Source organism: Thermobia domestica, chromosome 8 (genome assembly GCF_964235325.1).
Source record: "Thermobia domestica chromosome 8, izTheDome1.hap1.1, whole genome shotgun sequence".
Lineage (NCBI taxonomy): Eukaryota > Metazoa > Arthropoda > Insecta > Zygentoma > Lepismatidae > Thermobia > Thermobia domestica.
Genome location: NC_137461.1, coordinates 122,520,865 through 122,546,258, shown reverse-complemented (window position 1 = coordinate 122,546,258; position 25,394 = coordinate 122,520,865). Strand labels below are relative to the sequence as shown.

General features: G+C 35.8%; 1 protein-coding gene across 4 annotated transcripts in view; it reads left to right on the top strand.

Moving 5' to 3' along the window:
* Nucleotides 1-25,394, top strand: part of LOC145693188 (sodium/hydrogen exchanger 9B2-like) — a 96,207-nt gene that overhangs the window by 42,587 nt on the left and 28,226 nt on the right. For all 4 annotated transcript variants that reach the window (XM_081768964.1, XM_081768963.1, XM_081768961.1 and 1 more), the window contains 3 exons: nucleotides 4,948-5,130; nucleotides 19,416-19,591; nucleotides 22,182-22,288. In XM_081768964.1, coding sequence (XP_081625090.1) covers nucleotides 4,948-5,130; nucleotides 19,416-19,591; nucleotides 22,182-22,288 — 466 coding nt within the window. The remainder of the gene's footprint in view (nucleotides 1-4,947; nucleotides 5,131-19,415; nucleotides 19,592-22,181; nucleotides 22,289-25,394) is intronic.

Below are 25,394 nucleotides of genomic sequence, written 5' to 3'. Positions count from 1 at the left end.
CGATTAAGCTCTGATTAGTAGGGATGGGCACGAACGACTTTTCTTTGAAACTCGACTCGACTCGAAACAGACATCTTTGAGATGTACTCTTGGACTCGGCGCGAAAAACATCTTCCAACTCGACTCGGATTAGAGTCAAGTCGAACCAAAACGAGCCAAATCCTGTGTGTAGTCCTACCTAGACAATACATAGACAATAATTATTCTATCATCAATTATACTATTATTACTACAAATAATAATAATAATAATAATAATAATAATAATAATAATAATAATAATAATAATAATTATTATTATTATTATTATTATTATTATTATTATTATTATTACAACACCGTGTACAAACATGAACAATAGATGGTTAGTAAAGGAATACTAAAAGCTAGTTGACTGCCGACGTCGGTAGTCATGAACTCTACAAGGCAAATACATCGTTCATTACTCTAAGCTGTAAACGTCGGTGGACTACAGATGGTGGTGGCCCCGCAGCGACAATCCGTGGTGGCCCAAGTTCCATTTTGAAAATTTTACTACCAGCAGCAGAGACGCGATGAAACGCCAACGAACCACTAAATTACTCTCCCAAAATATGTCAAAATGCCTATATGTGTGATTTGTTTATATTTAGGTGAATCAAAAAAACACAAAACAAATACCCCGGGGTGGACGCGAACTATCAATATTACGATTACTAGGCACGTGTTCTTCTGACTTCCCCACGGAAACGATCATAAAAAGCTTGGTAGTTGAAGGATAAATCATTGACGTCTTAATTTAGCCAATCAGACAAACCCCTACATCTCGAGTTCTAGAAGGTGATACCGTGAACCGTTTCAGATTTATTGCTTCCTGGTGGAGTACTATCCATGCGCAAAATTTGATCATAATAGCCGACATGCATCTTCGGTGCCTCTTATCTTTAGTACAATTTTAACCAGAGATGGTGTGGGTCAATGAAAATTTGATCCACGACCCACCATGACCCACTATCACCCACCACCCAAATGACCCATTGGCCCACTCTGACCCATCAACCATCGTGATCCACTCTGACCCACCACCAACTATGAACCACTCTGAACCATTGCGACCAACTCCGACCCACCAAAACCCATCGACATCAACTCTGACGGATGACCCACGTCCTCCTCTCCATTGACTAAAGAGGTTACACTTGTAATAAAACAAGACTGTGAAATTATCACTTATTGGAGTTTGAATTTCTACCGTTAATGGCTCAAGCACCTCTCTGTTACAATACTGGTGGGTCTGTCCTTTACGATATATAATGGCAAAGTGTTTCTCATCTTCCGAATTAAAATGAATTTAAATTTATCATATATAATTATTTCTTTGTTGCCTTACAGACACATTTCAGTAGAAATTAGGGTGAAATTTGAAAGTTTCGAATCAAGGAAAAGTAGACCAACGTTAAAAAGAAAAGAAAGAGAGAGAGAGAGAGAGAAATAATTTTCTATATAATTAAGCCTGCCGTACTAATTGAAAATGCCCATGTAATTAAGTTTAGAATACAAATTTTATGGCCATTTTTCTCTAACTTTATGGCTTGATTGCCTTATGCTCGGAACGCTCCATATATTAAACACCAGCTTCAGCAATTATAAATAGAAAGCAATGGGTATAAAATTCAAAAATAACTTTAGTTTGCATTACTCAATTTGTTTCTCAACAATCGTTTTGGATTATTTTTACAAATCAACCCACTACCAATTTCCAATATATAGAAAATGCACCCCCGTCCCCCCGCTCATAAAAGACAATTTAAAAAAATGCCAGGACATATTCTCTTTATTTTTAATAAAGAGTTATATGCTGAATTTCAGCTCTCAGTTGAACGGCTTGTGAGATACTAAATTTTTCGCAAAAATTCGGACTTCTACTCCCCCTAAGGATATGTATTATAATGAAAGTGACACGCGTATGATAACTTCCCAGTTGGGATTGAAGCCTGATTATATTCCAAACGTCAATTCATTTGACTTTGCAATTTGACCGTGATGATTACGCAGACATAGTTACTTTCAATTGTTTATGATACATATCCTTATTTCATATGTTACAGATGATTCAAAAATATTTTTTCAAGCAGTTAGCTCCTCTAGAATCTCACAGGCTGCATCCCAAAATCCAACTCCTACTATCCTGACAATCCAAAAGTGACTGAACTTTTTTATTAGGAACAAATGACAGAAGAAAAATGGAGATCTTGAAAGTAAAATGTAGAAAAGCTCGGTGCCCCCAATAACTACATATTTCTCCGCCCCTTCATCCCGAACGTAAAAATAAAACTTAATTCGAATATGGTTAATTAGTGAATTTATTACAGTTAAATTCCACTCACTACATGCTACAGCTACAACTATGTAACAAAAAATAACAATTGTGAAACATGTTCTGAATTACTATTAGATCTCTTACGCTATTATTAAACATATTAGAATAGTAAAAGAGGATTGTTCGTGAAATAGTATATTTGCTCTTGATTTTTAACTTTTTCATACGGAAAAATTAAAATATTATTCAAGTTTTAAACTTTGCACTCTGCAAATATGTTGCCCTCTAGGCAATGGGACTAACGTGAAATGTGGACTAATGTGGACTAATGGGAAATGCTGCAATTTAGCGGCGCTGAAAACTTACGATTCGATTCTAATATCGAATGATTTCGATATCTTTATGTCGCTACGTAACCACCCTGGGTGCTAATGGGAGCTTAATTGGACTTGAATTGAAAGTAGAACTATTCACCTAAGCGACCACGAAACTATGGATTCGATACTAATATCGACCCGTTTCTAGCATTTTTGATATGTATCCCGACAGTACTCTTTTTCCAGACTGTAAGAAATATAGTTAAAATTGCTCTAGATATATCAGAATTATGTTGAAATACACACATAAATCCACTTTTATATTCTGTATAAATAGAAAGTGAGCGAGCGAGAGAGGGAGACTCAAGGCATCACCACTTCCACATTGCAAAAGCATATATCAGGAATTGAATTGAAAATCTATGTAAAGACTTTCTGCTGTGGTATGCTTCATAAGGACAATTCCAGTCTGCTCACGTGACCTTTGGGGTTCATGAATTTTTTTGCGAGCGTTCCGACATTGGATTCTCTGTTTATACCTTCTGTTTATGCATCGAATAACTTTTCAAGAACATAAATGACATTCTGTATTATGAATGTTGAGAATTACCCTCTATATGACAAATAGCTGCAAATAAATACACTACATGATTTATTTATTGCTATTGAACGATTTTCCTAACTTGTATTTACATCCTCATATATAATACCGACCTACTGTGAAAATTATCTCAGATGTTATATTTTAAACATAATAATTACTATGTTCTGCAATGATTGTTATATATACACAACTTATGTATTCTAATGTAATTATTTTATATAATTTTTCATGCATTGCGGAAAATATAATTTAAAAAAAGGATTAACCTAGACGGAACTCACAACCTTATGATTTGAAATCCGACAGCTTACCAATGAGCTAACACAAGGAGTTCTAGAACTATGCTTCTAGCGATGTATAACGGATCTCAAGATAATTATGACATTCATATCCATTACAAACGCTGTTTCTGTTCTACTTTGACTTTTATTTTAGTACTCAGGCGATAATTATGTTCTATGTCTTAACTTTGAGCATTCTTTTACATATAAAAAGATTCTTTAACGTATTTAAATGTTCCATTACGTATGGAGAGGTAGATGACAAACAAGCATTTGCTGACATTAATAAAAGGTTTCGAAATATTGTATCATTAAGTATTTCAATCAATGTTGCTTTTTTAAACACTTGGTAACAAGTCTTATTATATTTAAAAGAAGAAAAACACATCTGCAAACTTTTTCCCGATTGCAAAGGCTGGCTTGGAGGTTCGAACCTGGCTTACTTTTTCCCGAAGATACCCGAAGCTGGACTTAGAAAATTATTGCCTCAAAACACCAATAAAGAATGCGCTCAACCTTTTTGAGACAAGGTGTACATTGAGACATTTGTCATACTAGTCTATGAGCTTCAAAAAGCCTTCCAGGAAAAATTCAAGGCTCCGCATACGGAAGAAGCGTCGAACAGCTTCTGTGACTTCAGCATTGCTTCCAAAGCACTGCTCGGCGAGTCTTCTTCAAAGCCGAAAACAGATGGAAATCGCTGGGTGCGAGATCAGGATTGTATGGCGAATGGGCAAGGTGCTCACACCTAAGAGTTGCAATATGGTTTTGCGTTGCCGTCGCTGAGTGGTCTCACATTGTCATCCAACAACAAAGCACCAGGCAATTATGGATTTCTGCTCTGTAGTATCTAATTACATAAAATATTACCTATAAACTGTTCCAGGATCTCATGTGTTTATTAACATATCAATTTCTGTAGACAATACATATTTTGATAGGGTACATTACCAATAGTCAAACGGCTTTATTACAATTGTACATATACAACAACGGTACTATAAACATCTTTAACCCCACCTCTTCTGGGCAAGTTTACCTTTTGTAACACTTCAGGCTAAACAACCTGCAAGTTACCATTTTCCTTTCAGCGTCTTCTTCCTGTTTCTGTAAACTTCATTTTCGGACTACTACTTCTCAACAGAACAGATAGAAGAAGAAGAAAAAAACATTATAAGATAGATAGAATAAGTAAGATAGAATAAGGTGAATTTATAACGATGATGATTTGTATTTCTCTTGTCCCGTGTTAGCATATTCTGTCATGATGACTAATCGTAATATCACATTCAGTTTCTCATTCATTTTCATCATTTAATCTTGTATTAATTCATCTAGTAGTTTTGATACTTATAGATCGTCATAACCTCTTGGTTATTCATTTATATTTTCTGCTTACCCTTTACAATTAATATTTTGCCAATGTTATTTTTCATTTTATTTCCAGGAAGCTAGCGCTTTTAGTAATCTTAATTAAAGCTGGTCTGGGACTTGATGCTAAAGCCCTGAAGAAATTAAGTTGTGTTGTTATAAGACTGGCGTTTAGTCCATGCTTAGTTGAAGCTACGACTGTAGCTGTAGCTTCACATTTCATTCTGGGATTTCCTTGGCTTTGGGGATTTTTGCTTGGGTGAGTAATTATCTCTTGTATAATATAATTCTTTATAAACTATCTTCTCAGCACCAGTTTATTAAAAATAAACAATTTTTGAAATTCAGCTAATTGGTTAAATAGCGTATTTACTAATGTTATGTCTATAGATTTTGTCTTTAGAATAATTTCAAGAACACACTATTTTAATTGCCAATAGTAGCTGTAGAATACCTTTTGAATAACTTGAAAGCGGAAGTTTGTATCCAAAAGATTAAAAATCCATTCAAATTGTTCCGAAACTCGATGTCCTCTTTGTTAGTGACATCTATTTGCTGCTGAACTGAAGACATACGGGTTCTTCTTCTGTCTTCCTGTGGAAAAGTTTTGAAGAGAAGTGAAATCCACACTAGACAAAATTGTTTAAGTTGGCTTTCGGAAAAGAATACGTTACAAAGTAGATATACCATTTTTGAATAAGAACTTTCGTTTCCCAGAACATGACTTTCTTTATCAGTCGACGAGAAAAACAAATCGTGGTATCGATGAATTTACGTTGCTAAAACCATATCTTCCACTAAGGGGAAACTTGTTGAGTTCAAGATATATTTAAATATAGAAGTAAAATAAAAAGTTTCATACATCGCAGAAATCACAAGCTTTAAGTAGTATTTTTGAGGAACATGGACTTCATCGTCAGCTTACTTAAATATGAGAAAAGGGGTCGCGTAGACTCAGTTGTAGAGCGTTTGCTTCGGGTGCACGAGATCCTTGGTTCGATCCCAGCTCGCGCCAAGTGAGGTTTGTGGTGGACAAATACCGTGTGCGTGGATTTTCTTGGGGTTCTCCCGTTTCCTCTTACTTTCTTCATTCCACCATTTCATTCATTTCTCATTATCATCGTCTCATTTCTCATCATGATATGCTGAATTTCTTGTACACCACTACAAGACACGCAAATAAATTAGTCACTTTAGTACATTTCTGCCGGTACCAAATATAGCAACTCTAGATCATCACATTCTTGGCTTTAGGATATGAATATCTGGAATACTTAGGAGAGCTGTTTTACTCTCAGATCTTTCCGAGGATCGCAATCAGGGAATACAGTATCTCATAAGAAAGGATAGGAGAATAGTTTTCAGAAGTCTTTATTAATGAAATGGTACAGATAGGTTAAACAAGGTATTTACGAACCTTGCATTCAACAAACAACCAAAGTTACCACGGAGAAGTAGATTGGTATTTCTTTGGTTCCGCATGTTTCTGTAAAGATAAAGAAAATTTTTCAATAATATAATAGTAACCCTTCAGAAGTTTTCAACAAAATCAATTCTCTATAACCCAGTGGGATTTACAATGTCACTTGCCAGTGTGAAAAATTATATTTGTACCAAAATAGCTGAACATGTTCGTGCTAATAGGTTCTCAATCCTCAGCAGTTATCTGGATTGTCATTACATCTTAGGGAAAATAAACATAATATTACTAATGTACGTTTAACGAAGAAAGAAAAAACTATAACCGAATGGAAAATTAAGGAGTCTTTTTATATTCATAAATTAAATTCTTTGCTGAAATTCGATAAAGGGGAAGTTAACCTAATTAGGAATGACTTTTCTTATTTCATACTTCCGCCCGGGGAAAGAAATAAGAATAAAAACAATAAATAAGATTAGCTTCATAGCATATTACAATGGTTCTTGTGCAACAATATTGTCTGATGTAAAATGTGGGTTTGCTTCGAATTATTTTTATCTTTTTTTACCTTCCCACATGTTTTCACCTTGTTAACATTTTTCATACTTAAGTAAGCTGACAATGAGGCCCATGTTTCTCCATAGTATTGCTTAGTGCTTGTGATTCCTGCGGTGAATTTGAACCTTCTCAATTTACTAGCTACATTAACTATTACCACTATTCCAATTTACGCTTCTATATATCTATATATCTAAATAGTGTTGTCGAATGTTGTTATGGCAATGAAATACTTCATACATAAAAATAATCATATATATATATATATATATATATATATATATATATATATATATATATATATATATATCCTAAAAGTTGTATATTATTCATAAAACTTAATATAGAAACTGAGTAAAATCTATAATAACTGCACACTTAGTAGATGAAAAATCACACAGATATACTTGAAATTGGTTTATAGAAATTGTTGCTAAACGCAGTGTTGCACTTACAGGACTCCTGTAGCCAAGTCACTAAACTTGACTGCAGTCTAGCTCTCAACGCTGATCTAGTTGCTAGCACGCGCCGTTAGTGCACAAGGTCCCGGTGGAGAGCCTTGAAATTTGAATACTTAAGGGGGTTTTGGATTTTACTTTGAACTGTAGGTCTACATCTCATACATCCTCGGTACTGCAAAATGACGCTGAACTCCAACCATTCAATTGACTGCAGTCTACAACTGAATAACAATTGATTATTGTAAATTGTGAATAGTGTTGTTTATGATAAAATCCAAAACTTGTTAATATTTAGGATTTTTTGTTTTTATATAGAAAAAATTCAAAGATGTTTCTTCAACTTCTAAGGTAGTTTTATTTGACGTATTTTTATTTCATGTTTTGAAGTGCCTAGGTTTTCTGGAAAGACTAAAATCACCGAATCGTAATCCTTGGATCTCTAATGTGTTCCTTTATCCTTGCTCCAATGTTTGTCTTCATCATGTTAATAAATGTACCACCATATTCACATTTTACCAGATGAACTTCAGCACTAACTAAACCATCACCAAAACTTGTAAAATATTTTTCAGTATTTATTGAATATTTTTAACTGGCCTTAAATCTATTTTTCTTGGCAGCCTTATTCAAAGTAGACAATGGTTTAGGCTAGTGGTTCTCAACGTGGGCAATATCGCCCTCCTCAGGGGGCGTTTTCGTTCTCGAAGGGGTCGCTGGAACAAAAAGGAGCGATCGGGGGGCGATAGACTATGTAGAGGGCGTTGAGATTTCATGACCTATTAGGCTTTTTCTTAGTAAAGGACATTCTGCATCCATATGCATTTTACAAATTTTTGACAACGAACTGGCAACGCTTCACAAGAACATTGAGTGATTGATTTCACAACCATCAAGCTGATGTAGGTGGAGCACTTACCAATTAACGCATAATTCCTCAGCCTCTCATGTCTCATTACAGTCAGCAGTTAGCAGTATTCTGTTCTGTTTTGCAGTGCGGCTCTTTACTCATACGAATAAATGATACATTACGAAGGAAAAGAATGTTTCCTTCAGAAAAGGAATAGGAAATCGCTTGTGTTTTAGCATTGAATTCAGTGGGATTTTATTAACTTAAGAATTTGAATAATTTACAGTTAATGTACAATCGATTAGTTTAGTGTGTTGTCTGACATTTTGAAGAACACTCGTCAACACGCATGAAAAGAAGTGCCGTCAATATTCGACTGAATACTTGAAATTTGGATTCATCTCATCTCCTACAAACGTACAATTTTCCTTCTTCCTTCTTTGTGAAAAGAATATTTTCAAATGAAGGCATGAAGCCTTCGCAACGGAAAGATCCCCTGCTAAGAATCCACCAGACAAAGCCGATAAAACTCTTTCGCACTTTCAAAATTAGAAGTTAAAATTTGAAAGCCGAAACGCCATGGGCAAGCTGTTTGGAAAATCTGTACAGAATGCCGGAAAAGGATTCCTTTCTTATAAAGTGTCTATTAATAGCAAAATGTGGATGACCTCACACTATCGGAGAAACCTTAATATTGCCCGCCGTTAAAGAAATAGTTAGGGCCCGGCTCAAATACATCTATCCAATCCATTCCCCCGTCTCCTTTAGCCTGACCGGCATAACCGTGGGACGTAAAACTCAAAGATTTCATTTCATTTTCCAATCCATTCCCTTGAGTAATGATAATGTTTCCAGAAGAATTGATGAGATGGATGCTGATGTTGAGGAGACACTTATCAACATGTTGAAAAATACAAAATTTGTAATGCAGATTGATGAATCAACGGTTCGTAATAGCGAAGCATTACTGCTAGGTTACGCCCGTTTCATTATTGACGAGATTATGGAGGAACTGTTGTTAGTCAAAAACTTAACCACCGACACGAAGAGTCGTTCAATATGTAAGAAGGTGAAGATTTTTTTAACGAGGAAAATATCTTTCTAGCCAACATTGTAGCTTGTGCAACCGATGGATCCGAATATGTGATTGGACGAAATCACGGGTTTATAGCTTATTTAAAAAGAGCTATACTTCGTGTTATGATTGTCCATTGTGTCATTCATCGACAGCATCTTGTTGCTAAAAATTTCAGTTGACAGGTTGCACGAGTTTTTGAGTTATAAGTGCTGTTAACAAAATCAAGTCCCATTCTTCGAACCACCGTCTTTTTCGTAATCTCTGTAAAGAAAATCACTAAGAATTTGAACGTCTTCTTGTGCACACGGAAGTGAGATGGTTGTCAAAAGCAAAGTGTTTGCAGGGTGTTTATGAACTTTTTGACACAGAAGTTGAGCTTCTGCAAACGATTGATCCAAATCTAAGTGACGCTCTTAACGTTCGACGTCCTGATGTGGCCTATTTATCTGATGTGTTCGATAAACTCAATGAAGTTAACACAGAGTTACAAGGGACAGATTGCATTTCGTTAAGGCTAAGGGAATTCTCTCTTAGATCATTGCTAAACTGGACCTTTTTGCAAATAACATAAGTCGTCGGGAGTTCTATCAATTTCGTAGTCTTCAAGCTCTTCAAAACGAAAGAGAACTGAAGAAAAAGATTTAGAAGTTTTTTACTTTAATCTCAAACGGCTCAAGGCAGACATGGAAATTAGATTTCAAGATCTTTGTACTCTTGAAGCAACAAATTGGATGTTTAATCCTTTTTCAGTAGATACCACAGAAGTTCACCCAAGTTTGCAGGAACAACTCACCGATTTGAAACACGACTGTAAAGCCAAATCACTCTTCGAACAGTCTGGTTATGAGTGTTTTTAAGTGAAAATGAAGAAATCTTATCCTTTTCTGTGGCAGGAACTCAAGTTACTTCTTTTAGCTTTTCCTTCTACTTACTTAGTGAGAGGGGTTTCAGCGCTGTGCAACAGATCCTCATGAAAGCGAGAAACAAACTGTAAATATGTAAAAGGGGTGACTTGAGACTACGGCTAAGGACGCTGACACAGAATATTGTTAAATTGCCTTTAGTTCACCAAGCTCGAAGTAGCAATTAATGAAGTGAGGGAATATTAACATTCCGGGTAAATAATCTTACTGTAATTTGTTTTATCTTTAGTTTGTAATTTTACAGGAAATAAGTCAACAGCCGGATTTTTGATACAGTAAACAGTCAGTGCTGATTTTTTATTTCTTTTCGTTAACCCCTTTTACTACGATTTATTTTCTGAATTCTGATAATTGAAGTATAAGTTATAAAAGTGAATTATAGATGGTTTATCATTATATAACTTTCAAAACATCAATATAGTAACCCTGCGTGATGCTACAATAGTTTAAATTTTGTCTAGTGTAGCTCATCTTTGTGCGATTTAACACTGGGAGGCCATGACGAGCTAGACTCGTCATTTCAGTGCAAGGGGTTAAGAAAAATCACCTACAGGCAATAATACGAATTATATATTTTTGAACATGGTAACTCTTCTATTGGCTCTATCAGAAGAGAGGTTAATTGTTCAAGCTATTGTTTTACAGAGGACTTTCTATTTCTGTAAGTTTTTGAGAAGAGATTTGGGGCTTTCTGCTTGCTTTTTTGCGATAATTGGACTAAAGTTTTTGCTTTTCTCGAAGAAAAATGTAATATGTAATATTTGTTTCGTCCAAGTCTTAAATTTGATTTTGTTCCTTGGTAGATTGGGTTAAGATGAGGGGGAGGGGGCGCTCAGAACAATCACATTCACCCAAGTAGGCGCTATGTTCGAAAAGGTTGAGAACCACTGGTTTAGGCCACAACGAACATGAAGTCCAATTATTAGTAGACTTACTTAAACCTTGTTGTGAGCTAAATATTATATATAAAAGGCTTGTTTCCTTACATTTTCCAAAGTATTCCTTTCGTACTAGCATTTCTTTGCTAATTCAAAAATTATTTCTAGTTGATTCCGAATGTCTTTCGTAGGTGATATCATTTTATTCATTTTATTCGGGATAAAGGAAAGTATTATAAATGGTGAGAATTATGATTCGGCGATTTCGGGCATGTCAGAACATCTAGAGAGACACTGCAAAACATAAAGTAAGGGAAGTTGAAATAATCCGTAAAACTACGTCATAAGTTGAAAATATTTTTGATTCTCTCTATATAAAAGCAGACATCCTACATCGAATCTAGAACAAGATAATATCGAAAAGATTGTAATTTAGTCATAAATACCTTTATTTAATAATACAAGGGTTTACAATAATGAATTCTTACTCAGCTGTAGTCTGCAGTCAAGCTCAGCTGCTTGTCCAGAGGAGTCCTACAAGAGCAACATTTGTACACCCTATTCTAAAAAGAACGAGCGCATTCATTATGGTTATTTTGAGGTAAAATTCTCTAAGTTCAATTTAAGATATCTTCGGAAACAATAAACCAAAGGTGCCAGGTTCGAGTACCAAGCCAACCTTCGGAATCGGGAAAAATTGTACACATGTGTTTTTTCTTCTTTTAAATGTAAAAATACATGTTGAAATTTTATTAAGTGTTGAAAAAAAGTAACATTCATTGAAATACTTAATAATTCAGTATTTCAAAACTATGTATATATGTGAGCACATGCTGGTTTTGTCATTTACAATTCCAAACGTAAAAGAACATTTCCAATGGAAGAAAAGACAGTAAACATAGTCTCGCGTTCATAGTAGAATGATAATAATAATAATAATAAAAAGAAAAAAGAGCATTTTCAATGGATATGAATGTCATTGTTTTCGAAATTCAGTTATATTTCTTCAGAAGGAGATCGGCAGGAGTGTACATGTTAGCTCAGTGCTAAACTGCGGGAATTTTAATTATCGGGTTGTGAATTCGATTCCTATTTGAGTCAAACTTTTCGACATGTTATGCTATTTTCTTCAATGTATGAATATTTCTTTGAAATAATCACATTAAAATTAATCAGTTGTATCTCTCTCTCTCTCTCTCTCTCTCTCTCTCTCTCTCTCTCTCTATATATATATATATATATATATATATATATCTGCATGCATATAATCATTTCAGGACAAAAGTAATTATTATGTTTAAAATATAACATCTGAGATGTGAGTGTTGATAGAACGTCAATATATTATATGTGAATGTTAAATTCAAATTAGGAAAATCGTGTAATAACAATAAATGTGTGCAGTGTATTTGTCTGCAACTATTTGTGATACGGAGGTGACTTCTCAATATTCTTATTACAGCATGAGATTTACGTTCTTGAAATATAATAAGAGGCGTAAAGAGAATATGCAGGTATAAACAGAGAATATCCAAAATCGGATCGTGATTCCAGACAGAAAACACACTACCCCCAAAACCATGTTGACAGGAAGTTCACGATCCCCGCAAATCACTTCAAGAGACTAATTGTGCTTTAGTAAGGAAAGCAAAACAGAACTTCTTTCCGTAGGTTTTCAGTTCAGTAATCTGCAATGCATATATATATATATATATATATGGAAGTGGTAAGCCTTTTGTCGCTGTCCCTCTTTCGTATATGTATTTAATATATAAAAATGGATTGTGTGTATGTTCCAGCGTAACTGGAATGCCTGAGACAATTTTAAGCAAACTTTCTACTAGTCTGAAAAAGAGTACTGTCAGACTAAGACCCCATAGCACACGTGTGGGGGTGGGAGTATAAAAATGATGGAAAATGATGGATGTTATTGTCGAAACCATATCTTTCGGGGTCGCTTAGATAAATAGTGACACTCGCAGTGCCGTTTTACTCCGATTTAAGCACCCATTTGTACCCAGAGGGGGTGGAGTAGTGACGTAAAAATATCGAAATCGACTGATATTAGTGTCGAATTATTAGTTTTCAGCGTCGCTAAGTTAATAGATGGTAGTTCTAATGCCGTTTGAGTCCAAGTGGAGCCCCTCGTGGTAGCAGGACACCCTTAGTCCTCCTTGAGAGAGTGGGAGGAGCAGACATAAATTAAAAAAAAAAAAAAAAAAAGACATATGAGTGTAGAGTCCATAGTTTTCGGGTCGGTGAATGAATAGCAACACTTTCGATGCCATTTAAGTCCATATTCAGTCCGATTATTACCCCTTGCGCGGGGGAGGGGGGTGACTTGAAAATAATAATCAAAAACAACCGACGATAGTATCGAATCCGTAGTTTTCGGGATCTGTAAGTTGATTGTCAACATTCCTTATACCATCAAAGTCTATATTTAACTCCATTACTAACCCTGGGGCGATGGGGAGGGGTTGACATGTAAAAATAATTAAAACCGACCGATATTAATATGGAAGCCATAGTTCTCGATGCCGATGAGATTAATAATTATAATCCCGATAGCGTCAGCCACCCTCAAATGGGGGTGAGAGGGAGTGTAAAACAAAATGTCTCAAATGATTGAGATTAGTGTCGAATCCATAGTCTGGGTTAATCAAGCTATTAAATTACAATCGCGATCACATTTAATCTCAGGTTCAGGCATGAATGAGCATGTCATCTGGATTGAGAATTTACAGCGGTAGCGTTGCTCGCACAGCTATAAATATTTGGATATATGTGTATAAATTTATATTCCAGCGTAACTTCAGAACTCTGGAGCAACTTTATCCAAACTCGGTAGATATATGACTTTCAATCTGTAAAAAGAAAATACTGTGGTAATAGAAGTTGGGAGGGGCGACATGTAAATATAATGCAGAAAAACTGGTATTAGTGTGCAATCCATAGCTTTCTGAGTCTCTGAAATGAATAATAACGCTCTCAATGGCGTTTAAGTCTAAGTTCTTTCACATCGGCAGAGTATGATTCGAATTATACCGGCGTACTTGACAACTTGACTCCCAGCACAGCTCTTCCCTTAGTAAGTCCATTCTATTTTATTTCTTGATGTTTGTATTTTTCTTTTTCTTGTTTTTATCCTATAAGACCAAGACTCCAGGGGAGAGTCGAAAACTCGGAAGTATAAAGAATATTCAGGAATTACAGAAATCTGTAAGTAGAACTATATCAGTTTGATTAAAGGAGTATTTTGTGGGGGGCAGATGTTTCAATATTTATAACAAAAGTAGAGTATCTTTTTTCATTAAACTTTCATTGCAATAAATATTCTAAAGGGAAGTGGATTCAAATTTCTTATAAACCTATTCTTCCCTTGCGAAGAATGGGCATTTCAGCTATGTGCGCGCGTTGTTAATATCTGTTGAGTATATAAACTATATGTCCTTCTTTCTGAGTGAACATTAAAGAAAATTGTCTGAACAATTGAAATAGAACTCAGGAAAATGGCATGCATAAAAATAAAACTTTCCAGTTGAAAAATAACTATTGATAATGTAGAGCCGAGGCGAAGTTGAATTACAAAACTTTTATTACAAAAAGAAATTCCCGATCAGCTGAGGTGATAGATTTCTTTTTGAATACATATGTCTTTTGCTGCCTTCCACATTTTTCTTTGTTGCACTGGGTGTTAGCTCCATATTATGCTTTACTAGAGTTTATATGTGAATTGTACTACATGCTACGAGGGGTATGCCGAAAGTTTTTAGATACTAAAATTCAATTAGCGTTGTAGTGCTGATGGTCTCAAACGTAGAATCTCGAAACTCCGCCTAGACATAACACCAGTCATCATCTCATGATTCGCACAAGAAATTCTTATGCTAAGCATTGCGTTGTTTCGTTGTCCAATGCAAGCGTCCGTATTTGATAATCGACTACTTTCCCTTACACGCTAGAAATGCATTTATTTCAGTAATTATCAGCCGGGGTGCCGCGGCATACTAGTGAGTCGGATGACTGATCAAAGCCACTAATCTAAAGAAATTAACTGTCAGAAGTCTGATGATCTAACGAGCACACCATTGAGAATTCTTGTGGTGTAGTTACCTTTTCTACCATGCAAATAGCTCTGAAAACTATTAGCATAATCTGTTAGAAATAACTTGATGATTGTGCTCTTTAGAGGATACTGCTTTCGAGACTATCTCTCTCCTAGAAGATGCGATGATTCCCATCAGGATTACTTGTGAGCCTGGAAGCAAAGGTAAGGGCATTAGCGGTGTCGCAAAACAAAATAGGGTGAGAAACACTGCTCAGTTTTGCACCAAATTTCGGATATTAAACCCCGGCTCTAAACGAGATATTCCTCGAATATTCTGTGTTATGTGTGTAGTTAAGATATCGTCTTGGAAAATGTCAATCATGATGATGGACAGCGGGTAATACCAATTTCGAGACATTAACCAGTAGATCACGGGGTATGGATAGTACGGTTTGACATTTTAACGTATATACGACTTATTCAAGTTTCAACATTGTGGTAACTGAGTTTTTTCTAGAGGATGGCTATAAGTTCGTTGCATATCTGTTTCAGTGACACAGAACCATTTAATTTTAAGACTGTTAAACCATTTATACCTGACTAGAATCGTTGAATTTGAATTTAATTTTTAAGTCCTTTAGACAGCTTTGGCTTAGGCTGGATGAATGATGAAAGATGAATTGGTGGAATGAAGAAAGTGGGCGAAAACGGGGAAACCGTGAGAAAACCAACGCGTACAGTGTTTGTTCACCGTAAAGTCCACGTGAGATGAGAAGGGATCAAACCAATGACCCATAACACCAAAAATGAACTCTATCAATGAGTCACTACGGCCCTACCCAGGAATCGTCTAAGATCTTATCGTTACTGATAGAATTTTCAATTTATTTATGGACTTATTATATTGTCTTATCGACTAGTAGGAAAAAATACTTACCCGGACCAGGACTCGAACGTGTGTCCATGTGGTACTGTTTTGGAAAACAAAGGCTTTCAAGATTAGCTGCTTTTACAGCCAAAGATATATGGCCAACATTTATCTTTTTAAAACGTCACCAGATTGAGTCACGCTAAGTGAACCATTTTATTATACATTAGTGATTTCAAATAAAGAAGATCAGATTGGTTTAGGTTAGTAATAATGAAACAAACTTATTGCTTGCGTAAGGAGTGATATTGATTTCTGTCTGTTGTTTTCCTAACAGAATAAGCCTGTGGATGTTTTTTCTAGGTTTGAATCCAGAATGTATATTTTTATACGTATAGAGTTTAACAATTCAATTTCTTAAAACAGCTTTTCTTATGTATAAAAATTCATTTATGAAAACTATTGTTATTATTATAATATTCCTTGCGCCATTTTAAGATTCCTTTCGTGAATGTTGATGAAATCGTTCCCCACAAGGGGCGTATCCTGTAAGTAACCAATCACATGCCATGCCAGTTACTAACTGTTACTTGTTTTTTGCTGCTCACACCGAGAGCATTGCTGATAATGGCCAGGCACTCGGCTGTAATTACCTTATGGGAGTTGGAGGACTATCTTACAACTGCAGCTGGTATTTGAATAAGTATCTCGGCCTCTACAATCAGGCGATGGATTCGGCAACAATGCACTATAGATATCCTGGTCGTCCTCATGTGTCTACCGAGGCGGAAGATGCAAAATTAGTGAACGAAGCCAGGTTAGACCCACTAAGGACGTCTAGACAGATAAGGAAAACTTCTCATTTTCCTGGTAGTATGTAAACAGCGATCCGAACGCTCCATCATACTGGGTTACGTGGCCGTGTTGCTGCCGTAAGGGAAAAACTCTCAGATGAACACCAAATTTACCGTCTCGCATTTGCACATGCGAATGTGGATTGCAACTGAAAAACGTAGTTTTCTAAAATAAATCCATATTCACAACATCGGATGAGGGGCGCCATTTTGTGTACCATCTGAAAGGCACCCGCTGTGATTCTGGATATGTGACTCCTTGCAATCACAATGGTCATGTATCTATTTCATACTGGGGCTGAATTTCCGATCACGGTGCAAGACAGCTTCACAGAATTGAAAGGCACCTGGTCAGTGCTCAGTACGTACATATTATGAGTAATATTATGGTGCCATCAGTACGAGAATTTCAGCCTCATGGTGTAGTCAGTTCCAGCAAGACTAGTTCCCAATATTTACTTCGCTTGTGGTTCAGGAATGGTTCGCAGAGCAGCCTGAGATTGATTTAATTGAGTGGCTACCGTGTGAAGCAGACCTCAATTCCATGAAAAACATATGGGCAGAGTTGAAGCGTACTCGAAGGGATAATTGGCCTGAGGGAGATCCACTAAGAACTCGGGATGACCTGTGGGGCCTTGTTTCCGAGGCGTGGCTGCAGTTAGGCGAAAGAGATTGATTTGTCGGCTATCTAATAGATTCCATGCCCAGAAGAATGGAATGTGTAATAAATGCAGAAGGGTCTTGCACACAATATAAGTGTACACACCCTAATTCTCAAAACAGCCCTTTTTAGGTCTACGTAAACTTACCTGAAAATATTTCTCGTAGCAACCACTCCTTATATCATATTTTTGTGCAGTTCTACTAATAAAGAAAAAGTCTGCAGGATTTGAACTCAAGACCTGACGATTGGGAATCCTGCGCTCTACCAGTGAGCTAACAAGAACACACTTACAAACTCACTCTGAAGAAACATGTCTTTGAATTTCTTGTGGTCGATGACAATGATACTCATATCTGTTACAAATGTTGTATTAAACTTGGGATATTCCGAAATCCCAGAATTATGATGTATTAAATGTTTGAACACACATAAACAAGTAATGACAATGATAATATTTGAATTTACTTTTATTACTGAATTTGTGAAAATGTGAATTTATACGGTTTCTTTCTTACAAGATGTCATGTTTGACTTCTATGTTTGATTATGGAATTTTTATTTTCTACGATTGTGAAATTCCCAAATTTCCATATTTGACATTCTGGAATTCGGAAATTGAATTAATCCTAATGCTACCTATTCTACCATCTTTGGTTCTAATACAAGATGTCACAAAACCTGAGTTTGGAAGTGTTTAACGAAATACAATTACTATGTTTCAGTTTCTTGCGTAAAGTGTGTGTGGAGGGGGGGGGGGGATGAAAATAAATTCAAAAGAGTAGAGCATACTGCTATACTCAAATTATACAATAAATAGTGCATTTTACACTGCGTAGCTGTGATCATGCATGTGGTTCCGAACCTGGGGGGGGGGGGGAAGGAAGGCACTTCTCTCTTTAACGGGGACGTGAAGAGCTAAGAAGGGGGCCTAAGCTATGACATAAATAAAAGGTAAATAAATCAAAGCATGTAATAAGCATTTACAATTTAGCTTTGGCAAACTTTAAAAAGGTTTCATGTTTGACATTTTGTCTTTCCTATTCAAGATTTCTACTTTATTAAAAGCAAATAATTATGCAAATTAAATTATCAAATGTAAGTACAAAATGATATTTCATTGTATAAGATGGAGTTCAAAAACGTATCAAGAAAAGGCAGAGGAAAACTCAGTGTGATGGTTGACATTACTTTTCCTTAACAAGTTTCTTGATATTCGATGGTAAGTTTGACAAAGATGTGTATGTTCTTGTTTGTACTTTAGAGTTTGAGATTGGGATTATTTAATACGTCAAAAAAGTCAGCAAGATATGTGAGAAAATACAAATATGTCATCAGTAAAAGAAATATAAAATTCATTTTTTTCTACACTTAGGAGAAATATTTCCATATCTGACATAAGCTCGTAGAGCCTACTTAACATACTACCTTTCGACAACCAAAGAACTTCGGTATGGAAAAGTAATGTTTCATATTCAGCACTGAGGTCATAACACAACGCCTCAAAGAGACAAGTATTCAGAGCACTTGACTTTACAAAATTAACAACTTTAATGGCCAATGATAATTCAGTTATATTTCTCTTCAACGCCATTATTTCTGGCTTTCTTGGTTCAATGCTGGTACAGTAGTTGCTATACAGTGCTGGGTCAACACTAAATATTTCGTGACCCCACCGGAAGTTGTACGCACACCACGCACACTAGGGGTAGGTTGTCTTAGAAGTCATACAGTACTGTAGTGGAGTCATTATACAGTATATGGCGTTTAACTTCAATGTAACGAACTTTATTTTGGTTCCATAATTGTGCGTATGTTTATTGATGTTTTAAAATCTTGTGTAATGCTTTCTTAAAAATAATAGCTGTTTTAATTTTGTTATGCTGTTCACAGCTGTATCTACCTTAGTTAACTATGTAAAAGTTGTTAAATTTTTGTTCATTAGATTTATTCTGGGAGCTGTTTCGCCCGCCGTTGTAGTTCCATCTCTCCTAAGTTTAAAAGAACGGAGTTTTGGGGAAGACAAAGGAATCGCTACTCTCGTTATTGCAGCTTCCAGTACTGATGATATCTTAGCCATATCTGCGTTCGGAGTTGTTTTGGGTTCAATTTTTGCAGAAGGTAAGTTTTACTTTTTATTCAACAGTATTAAATAGTATGATTTCTTAAATGTTAATTTAAGATAGGAATTAGTCATGTATATTATGAAAAGAATGATTAATAAGAACTGAATTCTAAGAAAAATTGCTCAGACGCGAAAGATTCTGTAAAGATTAATCATTTTATTTTATTCTTACTACTACTTATCAACAACATTATATTATTTTCAGATGACAACGCTTAACTTAATATAATTAATATGCACTATAATTAGATTTGCGTGATACATATGGTTTTGATTAAAAGAAATCTTCAAATTTATATTCTTCCACAATCAATAATATTATGTCCGTTTCAAATCTAAAATTTTTCAGTTGTTCATTGGTCCAGAATCTGTTTTGCCTTTAACTAGATTTATATATATATATTAAAAAAAAATCTTGGTACTACAGAAAACTGCAATTGAACGTGAACTTTAATTCTCGTTTTGATATTGGAAGCGAATATAATACACTGCCGTTTGTAAAAATTACAGTGCCAAGAAGGAATGGTAGGAATACGTTCAAATTCACATAATTTGTATGGCAGGGCATGACATGCAAATAATTAGTTGCAACAAAATAGCATATGTGTGGGTCCAGCAGTACTCTCGGTTCGGTTCTCGAATTAGTACTGGTGTATATGACAGAGCGGATTATGCATGTAGTGGAGCGTTGCCAAGTGAACAGGAAACACGTGGAGAAGCGTCCTTATGCCTCATCGATATCAACGGGGTGCAATGTAAATAGGATTTCTCAAGAACACATCTAACGTCTGTTTGACTCGGTACCACGTTATATAGGGGCTCTGAGTTTGGAGGCTTGACGTCATAGAATCATTTCAAAGCTAGAAATGCTGTGGAGAAACGTTTCTATGCCTCATCGATATCAACGGGGCGCAATGTAAATAGGATTTCCTTCGAATGGGGTAACATAATTAGCTTACATGAAGGCAACTTCTTGTATCGCAAAATTCGTGTACGTACAAGGTAACAGTGATGCGTGTGTGCAATCACTGGATGAGAGAAAACTACGCAACGATGACCGGGCAGTGGACCACGCAGTGTTTTCTCATCACAGGATGACGCACCTCCTTGTTTGTCTCCTTGGCCATAATGAATCATAATGAATCACTGTGGCCATAATCACAGTGTTAGCTCGATTCTGGAGTTCGGTAATGAATGTGGGCCTGTCTCCGTCGACGGTTTGAGACTCTCTGCTATACGCTGGACTAGCGACTCGCATACTTTTGTGTGGGCATAACCTATCTTCAGACAACTTCGGCTTCTATATTTGTACAGGAGTAAAGCAGACCACTTATATCCTGTGTTGGCCAAGCTTTTTTTTTGGAACATCGGATACATTGTTCTCTGGCCTTCACGGTCGCCGTACACATCGCCCATCGAAGATGCGTAGAATATGATTGGTTGGCACCTTAATTGTTACAATCCTCCAATGACGAACATGGACATTGCCATGTGCCCCTGTAGAATTACAGGCAGCATGCCAGTAGATTTCTCAAGAACACATCTTACGTCTGTTTGACTCGGTACCACGTTATATAGGGGCTCTGAGTTTGGAGGCTTGACGTCATAGAATCATTTCAAAGCTAGAAATGCTGTACAGTTCTGAAATCGTAAGTATTTGTGAGCATCATGTAAGAAATTTGTGGTATTCAATTCATTCGACTTAAGGATGTTATTTTTGGTGCTGCAATTTTCACAAACAGTAAGAAGGTATAATTTAACACATACTAAACCAACATACTACCTCTTATTTGGCATGCTTTCTTGTTTAATGGACTACTCTGTATATACTTATTGAAATATCCTGTTGGAACCTCTAAATACAAACATTTTTATCTTTTGAATGTGTATGTCATAATTTCCTAAAGAAACTTGAAGTTGAAAATTCGTTGCCCACTTTCCTTTTTTTTTCCTTTGTTTCTTTCTTCATTCAATGTTCAAGTATAAAGTCCATAAATACTGATTACATATTATGATATTAAAATTGTGATTTAATATTGCATTTGATATCCATTTTGTCCTTGTTTGGTGATAGCCTTTTGATTGATCAGTTCATGTTTCTACCTTCTCTGGATTCAAAGTCCTCACTTTGCCACATGTTAGAGGGCTAAGCCTCTTGCCATTCTAAAGAGTGAAAAAGAAGACTTGCATAAAACTTCTTTTCAGCGGTAGTTGCGGTGTTTATGTGAAATTAAGGACAGGAATATAACATAACTGATCGGGAATTGATAGGTAACGACATACCAAACCAACACAATATCAGATACAGGCTTATATTTTAAATTGTTGACGGAAATCGAATCCAGAATCACATGCTTACTCTTTCATATTATAGTTTGTAGATTTCTCTATATTTAATACATACCATATTATTGTGCGTATATATAGATGTTCTGTACTGTGCCATTGTTTTTCTGTGTAAAATTGTGTAAGACTGTCGATAAAAATAGTTTGCCTGAATTCGTCCGTAACGTGTGCTGTACACAGTGTTAACAAGGAAATTATTTTTTTCTTTATTTGGAAATAAATTGCTATTTATTTTCTTAGGAAACTTACTTCAGCAGATATTTCAAGGTCCTTTAGAAGTAGTTATTGGTTTAAGCTTTGGAGTGGCGTGGGGAATTTTGTCAATTTATGTTCCCCATAGAAAAGACGTAAGTTTGATTGTTTGTATGTTTGACAATATTTGGAAAATTTTACCGGTAACCACCTTCGATGTTTTCCTGTACTCATCCAACTAACTGATGGCTTTACCAATAACTCCTTCTTTCCTACCACGAAAATTTTATTTAACTTTATATAGATGAGAAAAACAGATAAGATTAGTTTACGTGTGTGGTGCCTTTAGGTCTGATCTGGATAGCGCGTTGAAGAAGTCAGGTTGATTTGAATACATACCAGAAAATAGACTCCAACCATGATGATTCCATCAAGTGTCAATGAGGTGTGCCTATACTTGCTAAATGATTTGATAGGATGCATAATAAATACTAAACTAAAACTGCACTCAACAAAAGCTCCTAGATTATAGATCTCACTGTTATTTGATTCAGCAAGGAAATGAATGTTTCATTAATTATTGATTGTCTGATTTACAGGATACAAATCCATTATGGCCCTTCATTTTACCGTTTCGACCAATTTTCGATGGGCTGTAGCACCGAAATCGCACATTTGCACATCTATGTTGATGTACAATTTTCTCATGCTTTCGTGTGAGATGTTCATTTCCCAGAATTTTTTGTTGTTGTTTCCGAACACCCTGTAGAATTTGTACAAAAGTTAAAAAAGCAAAGTGCTTCGAAAACACTTCTAGAGCATACAAAATATTATAGGTTCGTAATAGCACTATATTCTATTTTACTACTGGAATACTAGGATTATTCTAGTGAAAAGAAATAAAAAGAGAAAGAGAGAGAGAGAGAGAGAGAGAAGAAAAAACAGAAAAAGTTAATTCGCTAGTATACTGGAAGATATTTTATGCAAATGCCAAAAGACCTGTGTAGGTACGAGGAAAAATAACAGAAACATTTGACTTAAATGAATGTATCTGTGATGATGTATAAGAATGTTTAACATCAGTTTTTCAAAAACACGATATTGGTGAAATAAAGATTATTAAAACAATTTGTCGTTCATAGAAAGAAGACTTATGGTACGTTTTTCATTCTAACAAAAGAAATAATTGTAACTCCTTACCGCATGCCGTGCCATATATGGCACATCCCCTTTTTTCACTTTAGCTTTTGTATGATTTATAAAGGCTCCAAATGACTGTTTCATCTATTGTGTGAGATATTGGCGTGTATGAATAAGAGATTTTGGTGTCATCTGGCATGTTCTTTGTGAGTTGTTTTAGGCGGTTAAACGTTGACATATGGTTTTTGTGAAGCAGTGATTTTTGTCATTGAAAATAATTTTTTTGGCGAAACATTGTGCGCACTTTTCCCAAAGAACTGAGAGTATAGTATACATATAGTAGCCCTATAGCATAGTATAGACATTACTGCATGAAATAACACATATATGGCACGATCCATTCCCTGCACACTTCTAGGAAAGTTTACCTTACTGCATAGTGTGCCATATATGGCATGTACTTATTTCTCGTCGGAATTAAGCGAAAAATATAAAATTCAAGTTTTAATTTATTTTTCAAGTTCCCAGATAAGGATTTCCAATACTGATTTTTTTTCGCTAAAAGAAAAAAAAATCATGCAGAAAGGGATTAAACCTCTATATGGGCTTTGTTTTTAAAACTTGGAATAACCCATTGACATCTTCACCGTCGTTATTAACCACAAAAGAGTAGATTCAACAGCTTAAGATAATGGAAAGTATATATATATGTTTGCGCTTATTTGTTGGTATTCATAATTTATATCTGAATAATTAGTGTCTATTTATCCTTTCCCAATAATCTAAGTTTGTAAACACTGCTAGTGAAGGGGCCATAGAAACTTGACTAATACAAATACAAATACCGAAATACAGTTGAGAAGATCAAAGTGAGTGGTTTAGAATTTTGAAAAGGAAACCGTACAAGCGGTCTACATTAAAGATAATATAGAACTTAAGAGTAATGAAAGTTTCCTTGAGCTACTTAACTTCCTCTCGTGTTCTTAAACGGGATTCACAATTCATGTCACATTTAGTGCACCTTAAAACTTAAAAGCATGATTTTCCCTAAATGTTATGTCCCACACTTTATACAAGAAAATCCTGTTCAAATTTTTGTGCCTTTTCATAACCGAATGACTAACGGTTCCGGGTTCAATTCCCGTTGCGTGAACTCATCTTGGATATAAACTTGAGTATTGGTTCGAATCTCGCTTTAAACAGTAGACTTATCTCATATAACCTCGGTGCTTTAAAGGGACGTTGGATTGTAATCAGCCAAGCAGGTACTTTTTATTGTGACAGAACTTTTCTTTTCAATTTTATACTCAAGCTTCAGACAGATATTGAAGTAGATCAGTTTTAAAATATTGGCGGTCCATTGATTTTGCAGCACAGATGATGTTATAAAACGGTGAATGAATTCTATAATTAGTGAGAACGATGATACAGGTGCTCATATCATGCTCATCTTATACAGAAGGTTGCTCGCTTTATATCCGACTACTTTTGACGGGTACTTACCTTAAGAGGTACCCTGCCGCCACTATCGGTTATATTCTGTTGGACCCCAGCATTTTGGACTATCACACGGCATCGCAGTTTCCATTGCAGCAGCAAGCTCCGGCGCAGGACAGGCATGGGAATTCTATCCCATTCCTCCTTGCACGCTTTCCATAGACCATCCAAAGTGCGCGGGCAGCGATTTGAAGATGTCGTTTCAACAGTCCAAATGTGCAGAAATCCATTGGATTGGCACCTGGGCTTTTCACAGGAATGCCTTCAAACGGAATGAGACGAATTCCTAATTGCTTTGACATTTTCTGATGAAAATGTAGTGATGTTCTGGCGGTATGAATTAAAGCCTTATCCATATGGATCATCATCTGGTTTGCGTCCATCCATACATACAATTGTGCATGTCTTATCGATAGATGGGTGTCAGAATGGATTCTTGAAAGTATCTTGCATTTTTCTTCACGTTTTTGTCCTTGCATATCAGTAACTTACTCTCATATCCGAATCCCGTAACAACCATAAATCCACGAGGGAAACTTCCCTGCACTGACGAACAAAGTTACTACGCTCCTTGCCGTGAATGTCACGTATGTAATCGCCCGAATGTGACCACCAGCATGAAAT